This window comes from Megalopta genalis, chromosome 15, assembly GCF_051020955.1.
Source record: "Megalopta genalis isolate 19385.01 chromosome 15, iyMegGena1_principal, whole genome shotgun sequence".
Lineage (NCBI taxonomy): Eukaryota > Metazoa > Arthropoda > Insecta > Hymenoptera > Halictidae > Megalopta > Megalopta genalis.
Window position 1 is genome coordinate 4468330 of NC_135027.1, and position 16624 is coordinate 4484953.

The following is a 16624-nucleotide window of genomic DNA, read 5'->3' on the forward strand; positions in this document are numbered from 1 at the left end:
CAGATAAGACCGGCGTTTTCCTCCTCGAGTGTCTTTTTGCAAATCCTCCTCGAGAGCGTTTTACAACTATTAGGGTGTCCCATAAGTTCTTTCCCTGCCGCGCTACGAATGACTTTAACTGGCTGTGTTTATATAAACACGTAGGCTTATCTCTTGGCTGTTTAGGGTATCGGTTGCAGTCGTCCCAGAGCTCTTTTAGAGTATGTGTCGTTGGTGACAAAGTTCCTTATCAAATTTTTTCTGCGCCGTTCGATATGGATAGCCAAAATAAGCATTTGCGGCATGTTATGCTTTATTGCTTTAAAAAAAGTGATAGGGCAAAGGACACTGCAAACGAGATTTGTACCGTTTACAGTGATGGTTCTACGACTATTAGGACAGTCCGCAATTGATTTGAGAGATTTAGAGCTGGCAATTTTGAATTGAAAGACGAAGACCGCAGCGGCCATCCAACAACGACGGATGCGGACCTTGTCAAAGATATGCTCGCTGAAAATTCGCGATATAGTGTGCGCGAGATAGCGGATGCCACTAACATACCCGGGACAACGGTACATAAGCATTTAATCAAGATGAGATATGTGAATCGCTTCGAAGTTCCACACCGTCGATAGGTGTTGACACCAGCCTTATGAACCGCGTCTCTACGTGCGATTTGCTTCTCCAACGACATGGAAGAAATCCTTTCCTAAAGAGGCTTGTCACTGGAGACGAGACTTGGATTTTATACCAAAATGTGCATCGAAAACGAACTTGGTCAAAAGGAAATAGTCCCTCAATTGTTGCGAAGTCAGGACTTCATCTGGAGAAAGTTCTTTCGTGCGTTTGGTGGGACTGGAAAGGCGTAGTCTACTACGAGCTCCTTCCTCAAGGTGAAACGACCAATTCGGCTAAATATTGTAATCAACTCGATGAATTGAAAGCCACCATAGCAGAAAAACGGCCAGAATTGGCGAACCGACGCGGCGTCGGTTTTCATCGCGACAACGCAAAACCGCGTGTTGCGTTGTTCGTAAGACAAAAATGATTGCAGTTCGATTGGAACGTTCTACCTCATCCTCCGTACTCTCCAGACATTGCTCCATCTCGTTTATTACTTGCTCTTCTCGTTAAAAAATTCTCTCCGTGAAAAACGGTTTAAATTCGTAAGCGAAATAAAAACGCACCTTGAACAATATTTTGCAAATAAGCCTCAACAATTTTGGAAAGACGGCATAACGAGGCTTCCCGAAAGATGGAAGAAGGTAATAGAGCAGAACGGTTCATATATAACTCGATAAATCAGCTTTAAACAATAAATATCGTGTAATCATTTCGCATCAGAATATAATATATAAAATATTGTATCAGCAATATCGATGATCCTGTGATTGGATTCGATCAGTGCAATCGGCTTTGGCTACGCGATTTGGCGCGTTCGCGCCAACCGAGTGCAACGTTCTTGGATGCTCGTCGGAAGAGCCAAGGTCTCGTCGGACGCGTCGCGATGCGCCTAACTGGGCCTACCGACGCGAAACGACCTTAAAAGGCTTTTTCCAGCGAGCAACCGACGACTCTACGTATCGCAGATCGGATCGAGTCGGTGCGACGCGACGCGACACGGTTGAAAACCCGAGTTTACCCGGGCTTTCTAAATGAGTCTTCTCGATGTCTATCTCTCGATGGGACGAGATTAAACAAAGCCTGATAATTCGAGGCTAATGGATGCCCTCGAGTGGCTCGCTCTCGGCGATGATTGTCTCCCGATTTTTTAAACGCGCGGTGCGTCACTCTCTGCAGTGACTCGCTGCACTTCTGTCTGCTAACGAGGGCCTGATCATTTTCACGGCGCGCACTCGTTACCGGCCAGAACCGTTCGGATCTCTTCGATGAATCTGTCGAGCCAGAAATCGAACAAAACCGCGCGCACTTAATTGACGAATAATGGAGCGAGGAGTACGGGCGCGCGTGGGCGTTGTTATTACAGACCGCATGCAATTTATAATTGATTATTCAGGCACGTGGGCATTGTTCGGTATTCAGGCCAGTCGCGGGACAGAGCTTGTCGAAAGATATCCTCGAAAATCGATCCTTCGCCGCATTCCCGCATACGTAATCGGAGTTGACCGGTCGAAACTGAAAGGGGTGAGTCAAGCGGAAGCGTTTCCTACGTTTCCGGCGTCTCTCGGCGGACGATGTCTTCCGGCCGAATGCGGTCCTCGATTGGAAACGCCGCTGAAAATCGCGGTGCTACAGTAATGTCTCCCTAACTGACGCTCAGATTGTGCACAAAAATGGACAATTTGGGAAAAGGAGATACAATTGAGCCGTTTATCTTGAAAGTGGCATAAGTCACTTTTTCAAAAAAATCGAGTTAATGGTAACACTAATTACAATTGAACGGTATCTTTTCATTAAAAAAAAATTTGCAATCAACAAGTTGAGAACTATTGAGATTTGTTCGAGAGAAGTTTTACTAATTAACGGTATGACAAACATGTTTATTTTGAAAGTGGCGTAAGTCGCTGTACTCAGGAAATTAATTGCGGGGCTTAGTGTAAAAGAAATAGAAACGTGTGATAAGTGTGTGTGAAGTATTGTTTTGAATTATTTTCAGTATTTTTAAAAAAGTTGTGATCACACTGGACATATTTTTATAAGTGCGAAGGAATAGTGCAGTTTTGTAAATTATATTATAGTGATGTGGCGACTACCTCCAGACCCGCCAGCAGATGGCTATAAAATGTTTTATAAACTAACTTCAGATGAAAAAGATGAATTTCTAACTTTGGATTTGTTACCAAAAAGGCGTTATTCACAAATAGAAATGGATCCGTTATACGCTGGATCTCGTCCTGTTTCTTCAACAAAATACAAAGACATGATGGACTTGCTTAATTATATACCCCCAATATACCACAGTTATTTTAAAAAATTGAAAAAAAACACGATCTCCGAGGACTTAATCACTCCTATTGATGACGAAAATTAAATTGAACTGATGTATTTTCATATAAATTGCTTATACTTATGTTTCAAAATGTACTAATTATTTTTGTATTTTATGAATATTAAAATAAAAAATACTTATATCAAACCTTTATATTAAATATGTTCATGGTATAAATTATTATTATGTATGTAATTTATTCAACAATTTTAGTAAATCAATGTCCTTTCAAAACATCACTTCAGTAAAATACGTCGGACAAAATTAATATATATCAGTCATTTTTCTAAACTATTTATTTTGAAAGTGGCTTAAGTCACTTTCCCGTAATGAAAAGTGGTGATTTTTTAATGTTTATACGAAATTATTTATACCGGGAAAAATATCAGTATCCTGAGATAACAAATACAAGTAAATCGTCTCGAAAGTTAGTATCCATATTTTGAAACGTGTTAAAACGCAAACCTTCAATATATCGACTTCAAAACAAAGTGACTTATGCCACTTTCAAAATAAACGGCTCAATTATTCGAGCCCTGCAGCTCGTTCTTACAGTCGTCGACAATTTGTAACTATAAAAATGAACCGCAAGGCTCGAATAATCGTATCTCCTCTTCCTAAATTGTCCATTTTTGTGGCTAATCCGAGCGTCGATTAGAGAGACATTACTGTAATACTACGCCGCAGACGGACAGAAACAGGTGATCGATATAATAAACATAGAGACACACACGCTCGTTAGAGTTCGAAGCGTCACAGTGCGCCGCGATTTTTTTGGCGTCGCTGAAAAATACGCAGAAGCTGTTTCGAGCCGGTGCTAATCCATAATAAGCTCTTATTACGCGCTGCCCGAAGACCTCTGCAGCACCTGCTATTTCGAGGAGTAGCAGGTCAACACGATACGCGTAAACACGAAACGAAGCATGAAGCGTCGCAGCGACCGATACACGTGCAATGATTTTTTTGGCGCCGCGCGAAAAGCGCGCAGAAGCTGTTCCGAGCAATTTAGAGCAGCGGGAGCGCGCGCGTTGCTCGAGAGTCCCGACCGGCCACTATTTCGAGAAATGCAGCGACTCCTCGGTTGACGAGCTTGGCAAACGATTTGAATAAATTGGACCGTGGTTAACAAGCATGTAACGGCGGTCTGCAAATAATCCCGCGGATCCCTGGCATTGTTGCAGCCATTCGGGGTTGCATCGTTGCCGCGGTTCTCGCTGGTCCTTTAACACGTTGACTGCCGCGTCATCCGTATTCGGGTGACAGCAAAAGTTCTCATCAGGCCACGTCACCCGTAATTCGGGTGACGCTGATTTGACTACTTACAAAGGATTTCCGAAAATATTTCGACAAATATTCTACAGGAGGTAATGAAACTATTGAATTCTTATAAAAATGGTTTATTAAAAAAATTATTCGCAGTGTATAACATTAAAACATTCTCTGCAAAGTTGAGGTTGATCAGGACAGCTTGGACAAAAAGTTGTTTGTTTTTTCAGATATGCTCGTGCCTCTGATCGGTCCATTTCGTATCTTTTATTTGAACTGTAGCTTCCTCAGTATCATCAACATTTCTTTCTTCTTCCATGACCAATTCTCGTAAAATCTCGTCAATAGTATCTTCATAACATTCATTATCACTAAGATTGTATTTATCAGTATCCAAATCAGAACCTGACGATGTAATTTTATTTATGCTTCTCCCTCCGGGCAATCCGATCTCTTTTCATTATTGAAAAAAAATAAGGGCAGAGATTTTAAGTTATACCATTCGGTACTCGGCAAAGATTCCAACTGTTCATGCAGGAACAGAAACAGATATGAATTAACAGCGCACGCTTCCTATAGCGGCACGGGTGGCCTGTAGGAGATTTTGTTGTAAATACGCGTGGCAGTCAACGTGTTGACGCGACGCAACGTGCAAGCTGGCTCTGTGCAGATGTCTATGCAGATGCGCCCCGGTCTTCGCGAACGGAATCGCGACGAGGGAAAACGTCACGGAATGGCTTTAACGATTTGCAAATATGTACGCGAAAACTAGTTTCGTTCGGCTCCCGGCGGGATTATCTCGAACCTTGACGAGACGAAATTTGAACGAATCGTTGCGAAACGACGACGGACAGAAGAAATCTTGATCAGTTAACCCGACAATTTTCGAGCAAACACCGCGAACAAGCGTGATGGTGACGATTAAAGTTGATACGATAAAGATTAAAGCTGCAATAATATTTGCACCGCTGCGCACCGTTCTTCTGGAACGTTGGCTTCGTTTCCTTTGCCGGAGATTCGCGTATAAGTGAGAATCACGCCGTTGATCTCTCAGATCTGTGAGAGAAAGGTCGATTTTGCGTGTCACCGGAAACGTACTCGTTCCACGATTTTAACTCGAACTTGCCGGTGAAACGTATAACGTAAATTTCATAAATTTTTGAACGCGTGATCGATGAAATCCGTCGCGAAATTGGTCGACGCAGCTAAAATCTTGAACGCACGAAAATCATCGGCAGTTTGCGGACGAATTGCGTGGACGATCTACGAATTTCTTTCTTTCAATCAATGCTCATGATTCTGTGCAGCAAAAATTTCAGCATGTAAACAAAGAGAAATCGCAAGAGCGGCGCGGCTGCGATGCAAAATATTAGCTTTTCTTAGTGCACTCGTCTTGCAGATTGTGCACGTTGCGAACGATGCTTTCCTGCGATATAGTACGAGAGTTATGTTTATTAGTAAAAGCTAGAAATCTCGGTTTCTTCGCCGAACTGTTTAAATAATACGAAAGATAGCGGGAAATCGAGGCGGAAAACCGCGAACCGTACAGATTATTTACGACTCGACGTGTGTGCACTATCGCCGGCGTCAGTGGGCTCGAGTGTTGCATACTCGACCTAGAAAATAATGCATTCGGTGCGCTGAAAATTCGTTTGGGACACGTGCGAACGACCGTGCCACCGTTTCGTTATGAATAATCGGACTGGAAGCGAACGTTCGAAAACAAAGCCACGCGTGGCAATAATAACGAGCGGGGAGCTATCAGCGGTATTAAAACGAATATAAAAATCTGGCCGTTGGGGTCTCCGGTATCGCTGCGAACGCGTTCACACTGACTAATCTGTCCAAACAAAGAAAAATCCGCTGCCGGGCGCACAGTGTTTACGGACGGAATTAGAATTTTTGGTTTGCGCCGCGGTCGATAATTCGCGCCCGTTATCGCGGCGACGATAGTGATAAGCCACCCGAGCGTTGGGAGTCCGATCGCGGTGAACCTGCTAAAAATAACCGAGAAACAACTCTAGACCCCGTTGAAAAATCTCGAGCCGCCAAAGTAGCTCCTAAATCACTTTAATTGACGGCGATTTGCAGTTCAAACAAGCTGAAATTACCGCATATTTGTTTACTCGTTCTGAAATTATGCTTCGCGACGTATCGCCGCGACCGTTGAATTAAAGATTCGTTTCGTCGATGTAAATTCATACGATATATATGTCCACTATACCTCAGGTGGACGAACAATGGATCCGCGTTGTTCTTTGTACGCTTGATAAAACGTGAGTCTCGCGTGAACGGGCGAGGAATCGTCGGTTAAAATCGTGAAGGGCCGCGCGACACGACGCGCGAAGTTTAAATTTAGGCGTGTCCGCGACCCCGAGGATTGTTTACAAACAAACGAGGCGTAGTTGATTTGCGACGCGCGTACAAGAGACGATAGCATGATTGCAATCGCCTCCCGCGATTGGCCGGTGGCCAATAGAAGTTATCCTTGGACGGCTCTCTCGCCGCCGTCGTCGCCGCGGCTTCCCCGGTATAGTCATTCATAGATAAGAAGCACGGCCACGAGTTGCCGCGTCTGCGATCATGTTTATTTCGTCGAACACAATCGACTTCTTATTTTTTCTTTTTTTTTTTACACAGAACGAGATAACGATGAAAACAATTGTCTTCGTTGCAGCAACGTCACAACTGCAAAACAATTGAAAAGTACGATATTATTCACAGTGTCAACTGTCGCGCGAGATACGGAACAAAATGAACGTGTGAATGGACGAGATAGCTTTGACAGAGTTATCGAACTACTAATTATTGTTGGACTTGATGATATATTATAAATCCATCTCTTGTTACACACGGGTCTTTGTTCAATCTAATTTAACCCTTTCGCTACTACGGGTGACTATAGTCACCCGCCACAAAACGACAACCGCATACGATGGGTGACTATAGTCACCGGCCACAAGATGCCACCTATACACGACGGGTGACTATAGTCACCGGTCACAACAATGGAGCCAAAAGTTAAAACAAGGGCTATCGCCTCGCTTTCCTCTGTTCGAGACGCTATCATCTACCAAAAACTACGATCAATTGTAATAAATCTGGTCATATTAATCCAACGCGTCTTACTGCAAGGCACTTTCCATCAATTTACGTAAATAACAAAACGAGAAGAAAAAATCCACTAAGAAAATGTGTGGTATGCGCAAAGAACGACAAAAGCAGTCCAAACGCGATACCAATGTGAGAACTGCAATGTTGGATTATGTGTGTATCCGTGTTTTGAGAAGTTTCATACAGAATATGATTATTAAAAAATTATTGCTCAATAATATGTTATGATTATAGTTATTATTTTGTTGTGCGATGTAAAAATATTAATTGTGTTGTTGAATTAAAAATACGTTCATGGAAAATTATGAACGAATTGTTATGAACGGAAATCATTTTGCTTCTAAAAGCAGTGTCACAACGTCGTTTTTGAAGCAAAAGACTTGGCCCCGAATGCTGAAGACTGCGCGCGCTTAATGTTCCTGCTTTCGGCAGGGTGCTCCGTTCTACACGAGGGACTCCGCGGCGAGGCCCGCCGTAGCGAAAGGGTTAAGAGCTGTTTCGCTCGAGTCTCGTTTCGCAATTGAGAACAGAAAAAGGAATTGGTATAATCGGTTAGCGCTGGACTGGACCATTGTCTTCGCCGCCGAAACAATCTCTGACAAAGGCTGTATAGATCGCGATCCTGTTACGCAACAAACCGCGGCCGATTCGCGATCACTATCGAATTCTTCCGGGCGACAGGAAACCGATCTGCATCGCGTCAGTTTCCCGTGGCGTCGGCCCGGCAGAAAAACCCGGCGCGAGCTTTGTGTTACACGCACAAAACCGGTAAACCGATCCCGCCGACTTTCAATTCAATTCAGACACGCGTGCATCTTCTGTTTCACTGGGCGACACGTGATCCGCTTCGCGATTTAAACGCTCGCGAATCCGATTCGCGAGCGGCTTACGCGAGCCGGCGGGTCCCGTTCGAATTGTATTTCGTTTCGTTTCGTTCGGACTCTTTTTTCTTTTTTAACTCTGTGCGTTTCTTTGTTGCAGGAACCAGAGCTTTTGGATAAGAACACCGACTGGATCTACGAGTGGAGTTCGCGTCCGGACCAAGCGCCCCCGAAGTATGCAAATTATTCTGCACGCCCGTGCAAGCAGCACCGTTTAAATGGATTACCTAAATGTCTCAGTTATTTATGGTCGCGCGAAGAACAAGGGAACAAAGTAACGCTATTTTCAGAGACACATTCGTCTACACGAACAGATCTCTTTCTCAGTAGTCAGTTTGTCAAATTATTTTTCTAGATTGTCAAAGCGTTTTGTTTCTCTGTTAGAATAATCTTTTCAATCAATTTTTGGAGGATTTGTTTTGCACAAGAAGAATTGTTGTTTTGTCTTCAGATACGTTTTTGGTTCAACTATAAATAACCGAGATACTTCTCTGTATTTTGATTTAAGTGATTCACCATCCGTCCAGCCGCCCTCTTTCCTAAATTCGTTACTATGCATCATCCTTGCACAGTTCTCCTTGCAATAATCGTCACGCAGATAGTTCTATTTGCAGCGATAAGGAGGTCGCGGATTGTATGCACTACGCAATTATTCGACGTTCATGATCGATAGAACCCATTGCTAAATGATACATAGCAATGTTGAACGAGGCTTCTATTTTATTTGGAGTACGATAAGCTTGGTGACAGAATCAATAAATTTCTATTTGACCTAGTACAGAAAACTTGGTGTTTGCAATAGTACCTAAATGATGACTGTGTATTCGTGCATTGACGTTTTCGTGTATACAGTTGCTGTACACATTTTTGTAGAAGTAAAGACAGTTCGGAGAAAAATCATTCAGTTGTTGAATCAAGAATTCTTGAAACAGCTGTATAAAGTTAGGTGTATATACATTCTCCGTGGCGGTCTGCACTTTGAAATAATAATATTAGTTTAAGAATTTTTCCATGTTCTAGTTTAGTTTATACCGCGGTCTGTTTCATAGTTTACTAACTTCGTAGCTCGACGTAAAAGCATAATGTACGCGTGAGAATTCCTTGTCCCAATTTCCTAGTTTCTAGTCTACTTTCAACTATAATCTACTCCATAGCCTTCTCCAAAGTTCCCTAACACTGTATAAACCTGTAATTTTCATTTGGTAACTTTCGACTAAGTTCCATTTCACTTTATAATACTTTTTCAATAATATCTTTCTTGATGTTTCGAGGAAACTTTACTCAATGGCTGTCCTATTTTAGAGATTGGAAATTTAAGCACCCTCTTGGAACGAACAAGAGGAAATCCTATAGCATCCGCACTACAAAAGTCGGCAAAATTGGCCTGTTTTCCAAGGAGGTCCTGTATACACTTTTCATAACAAACATCTTGTCCGTGTTGGTCGGCGCTGGCTTGGGGTAAGCAGTTTTATAACTTCGTAGAATCATGGATTCCATTGGATTCTTATTCGAGAATGGCTTCTCTTCCAACCATTTTCTTTCGAAAACACAGCTAAACAACTCACGTATCAATAAAGTTCTGTAATAGTTAAAGAAAATTTGAAGCTGAATGAATGAGAGGGTCACGAGCGAGTATACTAAAGACCGTGTCGTTTTGTAGAGTTTGGTTGACCAGGCGAGGATCGATAACGTCCAGCTTGACCATTGAGTGAAGGAGCTCCCCAGTCAGGACCGCGGACGTGTCAGGATTGCTGCGCTTGTGTTTGTAACGGAACGGAGCGATGAGTTGGTCCATAAACGTGTTGCAAAAGATAGAAGACTGAAGAGCGAAGAGGGTCTATCGAGCCTAAAATATGAAGCATTACATTAAAAAAAAAAGCAGATAAAAAAAACAGTAAAACCGACAACAATCAAGAGAAACAGAGAGAGAGAGAGAGAGAGAGAGAGAGAGACCCAATTTCGATTAGCCTCCTCCTCCCCGGTTTTTAATATTAGCACTATCCATCTTAACCCTTTCCTGCCCGACAGACAAAACTTAAAGCTACGGCGTGCGCCTATGGCACACATTCTTTATTATTCTGTAAGCCGTGTACGCAATTTGCATATGCTTAGAACGAGAAGAGGGAAGAAACTTGAAAACCATACAGGACATATACAGAGACACGTACACGAACATACACAAGATTAATACGATTTATTATTATAGTCTAGCGCGTTGTTGATACAACAAGGAACATGTCCATTTTATACCGTTTCTAAATGCGTTTCTATCTGCGATAGTCTATAGGTATAGCTTGGATAGTATTTATCTATAATTAATTATTAATTGTTACACGAAAAGGGAAACGTTGTGAACAGATATAGAATGTTTATGAGCGTGGTCTATAGAGGGGATGAGTGGTATCATTATGGCGGAGTATAATGATAGGAGCAGATTAAACGGAGAAGATATTGCTTAGGAAAGAAAGATTGCGAGGGACATTCGACTGCATTGAAATCGACATTCAATGCGGGCACGAGTAGGCAAATTTTGTTCGAGTGTGATACACGTTGTAGAGAGACAATGGAGCTTATGATATCCTCTTTCGAAGGAATAATAATTCAAATCTGTTCGTAATATACAAGTACAATAAGGCGAGAGTTTGTTGAAAAATGATTTACAATGTATGTCCGCGTTAACAATTACTTTGTTATCTCGTTCATTAATGTTTTTGATTCTTTTCCTTTTCTGTGTTTGCGATTTTACGATTGTCGAGGACGTATAAGAAACATTACGATTCTGTTTTATTTTGTCGATTTGTTAGAAATTCAGAATTGGTGTATTCAAATATATACGTTTACGTTGATTGGCGTGTTTCTAACCGTATATATTCATTAAGTACTACCCTCGGCAGAAAATATGCAATGATATTTTAAACAAATATATTAATAAAGTGACATTGTTCTGTAAAGATAAAAAAAGAAAAAACGTTCTCACGCTGTTGCTTACAAAATAGCGAACATAATTTAACGTTATGTTTGTAAACGATTGATCTCATTGCATTTTGTACGTAAAATATCCGAATGATATTTCTTGGCATAATCGATCGAGTACTTTCTGCCAGAGGTGTAGACGATAATCGACAATGCACTTGGAATATGCAACAGCTATTTTATACAAACATGGTTTTGTATCGTCTGGGACACATGGACGCATGAAAGCTTTGACGAAAGAGAACACAGGCTCGCAATTTCGGCGTGAAAGCTCGAGTCGATTCATCGATCCTTCTTTAATTTGAGAGACCTGTCAGTTACTTGCGTCGCTTACAATTCTCCCGCGATATACTTACGAGTCGCGCTTATCTTTCGATAGCACAATGTGTGGCTGGTATTGAACTATGGTAAAATAAAGAACTACAAAAGATAAACATAAAGAAGCAACTCGACAGCGATCGCAATCGCTTTACTAAGATTACCGAGGTTTTTCACTGACGACGAATATAATATCTGTACCGTGTATTCAGTGTAAGATGCTGTATATTATGAAACAGTGCGTATTCGATGTAATTAGGAATTAGCCACGCAAGTTTTTATATTTTCAATAATAATTCTATATATTACATCGGGTCTTTTATTTCTGAGAACCCATGAAGCGTTCGAGGAATCGATAAAACTGAAATGATACGCAAGATCTAGTGATAATGTTAGATGCTTCTGTTAGCATTTCGTAATTGAAAGTCTGCATGCTCTAGAGACTTGAAAGTATCGGTGAAACAGAAGTTCCATCACAATAAAAATCCACGATAATGGCGCCCGAACCGGACCAACTGGAAGCAATTTCTGTTTCCACGAAACAGAAATACCTAAGAAACCTTCTCTAATCTTTTATAATTCAACGAAAGCAACAGAAGAAAACAGAAAACCAAAAAGCTCTGCTGAATCCGATTGTACCCGACGATTTTCATTAGCATGATCCATTACAATGACGTAAATACCCGCGAGAAAAATATTAAGATCTTCGTGAGAGTACTTCCGTTGGAGAAACCCTGCGATTCTTGCGTACGAGTCGACCTAGAGTACAAAGTAATTAATGTTTTTTGAAAAGATGTTGAACGTGGAGAGCGAATTTGTTGACATTTTGACAGCGTTACTTTCTCCGCTCAGATAGCCAGAGGTTAATGTAATTAATTATTAAAGGAAGGTCAATCTTATCTTTAGAAAATATTTATACGATGCTTACAAGAAATGCAGCCGAACAGGGTCGCCATAATAAAAGAGCCATCTTATTGGTGTTTCAAAACAGATGGAATTTTTCTTGACGCCTCGCAGGAGGAGGTGTACCATTCCTCAAGCAAGGATCTAGTCTTGAAGTAAATTAAGAACCTGATGCTCTTGATTGTAAAGCCACCCTTGGCAATTATTCTTGAGGCAATTATTCCTCGAGCAAGGATCTAGTCTTGAAGTAAATTAAGAACCTGATGCTCTTGATTGTAAAGCCACACTTGGCAATTATTCCTCAAGCAAGGATCTAGTCTTGAAGTAAATTAAGAACCTGATGCTCTTGATTGTAAAGCCACCCTTGGCAATCATTCTTGAGGCAATTATTCCTCAAGCAAGGATCTAGTCTTGAAGTAAATTAAGAACCTGATGCTCTTGATTGTAAAGCCACCCTTGGCAATTATTTTTGAGGCAATTATTCCTCAAGCAAGGATCTAGTCTTGAAGTAAATTAAGAACATGATGCTCTTGATTGTAAAGCCACCCTTGGCAATTATTCCTCAAGCAAGGACCTAGTCTTGAAGTAAATTAAGAACATGATGCTCTTGATTGTAAAGCCACCCTTGGCAATTATTCTTGAGGCAATTATTCCTCAAGCAAGGATCTAGTCTTGAAGTAAATTAAGAACCTGATGCTCTTGATTGTAAAGCCACCCTTGGCAATCATTCTTGAGGATTTCAGTTGAGACACTATGTCGATGTTATTAGCTTAGCATATACCAACTCCAGTCTTGCTCTCTCAGACTGCGCAAATTGTACGGGAGGGGAATTCGTGATTTATTACTATTTTGAAAAAACATACGACACGAAAATAACGAGGTATTTTCAGGATCCTAGACGGTACAAGTTGCGTCCTGTTGGGCCACGGACAAACGGGCTCCGGCAAAAGTTTCACCCTCAGCGGACTGAGCAACAACTGGGAAGTACGATTCTGAAAGAAATTAACGCAGCCGGTTAATCGAATAATGTAGATCCAGTGATTACGTTCCTCTTCTCAGCACAGGGGTCTGGTATCGAGGATACTGTGCGACCTGTTTCTGGAGAAATCGAATCGAAAGAGGGTCAGCAAGATACAGTACCACATAAGCTTCGTCGAGCTACGTGGGAAAGATGTCAGAGACCTGTTGTTGCCAGAAACAGAGAATAAGGCACGGATAAAAGATCGAGATCCGTTTAAGGTGCGCCGCATCAAGAAACGGGCGATAAGAGCCTGTCTTAATTGCTGCTCCTACAGGAGATCTCTGTGGTTCCCGCGGAGAACGAGGGACAAGCTCTGAGGATGATCTTCGAGGGAGAGGTCAGGAGATCCATCGTGAGAGGATCTACGTATTCGGTGTCCCATGTGGACACGGCTGTGATCACCATTCATGCTACCAATGCCAGCTTGGTCACATCGGGAAGCGTGTTTACCAGAGCCAAAGTAATTTATATTCATTGGGTGTTCTATGGATCTTCTTGAACCGATCTTTCTCTACCTTTCCAGATGCACATCGTGGAGATGGCTGGCATTGGGACGATGGGCAGAAATGATTTCTGTAAAACGGCTTCGGACATTGCCACGGCTAACTCGACCAAGTCCCAGCTGGAACATTTTTTCGCGCACCTTGGCAATGGAGGACCAATGCCGTACAACGTGATACGATCTAGCAATCTGTTGAAGATCCTCGGAAACGATTTCCCCGTGGCATCCGTGATCCGGTGATTAATCGAGAGAGAGAGAGAGAGAGAGAGAGAGAGAACACAAGCTACTCGTTCTCAACGATGAATAATTCAATTTATCTGACAGATTCATATCGCACATCCGCGTGACGAGAGAGGATCTAGACGTCACGCTGTCAACGTTAAGATTCAGTGGGAACATTGCCAGATTAAAACCTACGAAAGTCAAGAAGGGCATGGAGTATGGTCAGGATCGGATTGTTGAGAGGCTTCGGAACGAGATCGACGCTTTGAAAAAGGAGCTGACGATAAACGAGATGCTCCTGAACCAGGAAGCTTCGATCAATATATCGAGGACCCGATTAGAACAGATTAAACGGAGTGTTGTTAATTACTTGAATGGCAACGTGAACAAATTCACGTTGCTGAACATGACACAGGCTCAACAGCTGCTGAAGAGCGTCAAGGATCTGTACAACAGGTTGTAAAGTCTTCTTATATCGAGTATTATTCTTCCCTGTTGTAAAGTCATTGTCGCAGTTAATTACTGTTAATTAAACCGCTAGACTGACGGCCAAAGAAACAGAGATGGAACAGCTCAAGGAGATGTACGAAAACATGTCAAAGAACATGGTGGATGTTGGCGTATCAGCAAGATTGTCTAAAGTATGTTAATTTGTACATGGTTTGATTAATCGTCATTGATAAAATATTTGGATCGTTGATAGGAGTCGTTGACTGCTGAAAGTCGAATCCACAGTCTAAAGAAAGATACTTTGGAAGTCCAGGAGGAGGCATCGAAAGTAGAGGAAGTTGGAAGCATAGCTAAAATCGGTTAAAAAATTTGCTAATTTTTTTTTTAAATAGATGTCTAAAAACAAAGTGATGATTGAAATTCTTTAGCTGTCGGGATGACTCTGGGACCATACCAAAACGAGGAAGAAGGATATGAACGGGACAATGTTACGGCGGTTGAACATGAACGCCAGATGGACCATCAGAGTATTTTAATGGTTCGTATATATATAATATTTATTATTATTTATAATATACAATTTTATGCTAATTTTATTTATTTTTAAATTTGTGCCTGTGCAGAAACTCCGGCAGATTTTCAAGCGTTTCCTGAAAGACGAAAGGGTGTACAGTAGGATGAAGGAGAAGTTGGATAAGAACGTGAGGACGTTGGAGATAGTTCAACAGAGATTCTCGAAATGGATCGATAAGTATTTCGAGGTAAGCCAAATTTATCTCGGATTCGATTTAGGATTCGGAGATCGATGTAGGAACTTTGTTCTCCAGGTGAAGAGCACTTTGGAGAACGCCAAAGACAAGCTCAGCAAGCATCAGCGAATTCGGTACGCAATGAAACCGCAAGAACCAGAGGAGTTGGTACCGGAAGTGGAGATAGTGATCAGCCGTGATATCGCGTGTCATCAAAGAGTTCTGATGAATTTGGAGGAAGAGGTTCTTCAAGCACAGAACGAGATACGCCATTTATTAAAGGAACAGCTGAAAATGCACACGGAATTCAAGTCCGGTTTCCGAGAGTATTGCAAAGAAATGGACGCTTTGACACTTTACAGTGACAACTCAATTAAATTGTTGTTGGAACCGGTGGAGAAGGAGTCTTTGGAAGTAGCTAAAAGCAAGTTCAATCAGTTTCAACGAGCGATGATGCGCAAGTTTGAGGTGAAGTATTGAATTTCAGAAGATAATTTTAATTTTAATTCTAACACAAATCATTTTTTCAACCGCTTCTTATTATTATTTTTAGGAGAAGGAGAGAATGAAGGAAGTGCGACGCGATGATTGGTGTATTTTTTAAACTTTACCAACTATTGCAATAATACTTAATACAACGCATAACGTGGAACACACGTACTGTAGCGCTATAACACACGGCGTCATATTATTTCTCTACCCAACCTTATTAACGTATTAATTTTAATTTAGCTTATAATTAATCGAATTAACTTATCGATCATCTAATCGGTAGATGAAATTATAATGTAAGCTAAATTAAAATTCGTATAATCAGAATAATACATTAACATTTCATATTCTACATTTAATTGAATAAATCATTATATTTTTAAACTTTTCAAAACTGCTCAAACATACGAAATTGTGATTTTTGAATGCAGAAAATTGCTCAAAAGTACGAATTTCAGGATATAAATCTTTCAAACGTGCTCAGAAGTACGAAATATATTTTATTTCCGATTAAATAAAATATGTACAAGATTACATTCCTAAAATGTGATGAAACGGCAGGTATTGGTGGCGCCACTCGTGGCAAAACGTTCAAGCTGCTAGTCAATTACCGACCCGTGTGTGACAAGGAGCGGTAGATGACGCAGCAAGGCAGTCATACACATTCGTGAATTACAACGCTAAACGCACTTTCCAAAGATCGTTAATAATGCATTAATTGGGCATCTACTCTATTCTAGACTTCATTCTAGGCTCTTTCGACACATAGGTGCATATTTTACGTTGTAAGATTGCAAAACTAGT

At 41.4% G+C, this 16624-nt stretch overlaps 2 protein-coding genes across 2 annotated transcripts in view; both read left to right on the top strand.

The window, feature by feature from the left end:
- The window catches only part of BNIP3 (BCL2 interacting protein 3), a 38593-nt gene extending 26804 nt beyond the window's left edge, over positions 1 to 11789 (top strand). The window contains exons 4-6 of the mRNA XM_033471777.2: positions 8291 to 8364; positions 9493 to 9648; positions 9851 to 11789. Coding sequence (XP_033327668.1) covers positions 8291 to 8364; positions 9493 to 9648; positions 9851 to 9902 — 282 coding nt within the window. The 3' untranslated portion in view covers positions 9903 to 11789. The remainder of the gene's footprint in view (positions 1 to 8290; positions 8365 to 9492; positions 9649 to 9850) is intronic.
- Positions 11790 to 11815: 26 nt separating this feature from the next.
- LOC117221106 (kinesin-like protein KIF9) lies at positions 11816 to 16002 on the top strand. Its single transcript, XM_033471776.2, has 13 exons — positions 11816 to 12252; positions 12388 to 12539; positions 13275 to 13368; positions 13444 to 13623; positions 13680 to 13865; positions 13929 to 14143; positions 14232 to 14585; positions 14671 to 14770; positions 14833 to 14938; positions 15008 to 15117; positions 15203 to 15340; positions 15407 to 15796; positions 15882 to 16002. Exons 1-13 carry the CDS (start codon positions 12139 to 12141, stop codon positions 15930 to 15932), a joined length of 2190 nt encoding a protein of 729 aa, XP_033327667.2. The 5' UTR covers positions 11816 to 12138; the 3' UTR covers positions 15933 to 16002.
- Positions 16003 to 16624: the final 622 nt, after the last annotated feature.

Coding starts and splice junctions, on each gene's coding strand:
- LOC117221106 (XM_033471776.2), top strand. CDS start 12,139: ATGATCCATTACAATGACGTAAATACCCGCGAGAAAAATATTAAGATC. Junction 12,253..12,387: donor GAGTCGACCTAGAGTACAAA/GTAATTAATGTT, acceptor TCTTATCTTTAG/AAAATATTTATACGATGCTT. Junction 14,771..14,832: donor TATCAGCAAGATTGTCTAAA/GTATGTTAATTT, acceptor GATCGTTGATAG/GAGTCGTTGACTGCTGAAAG.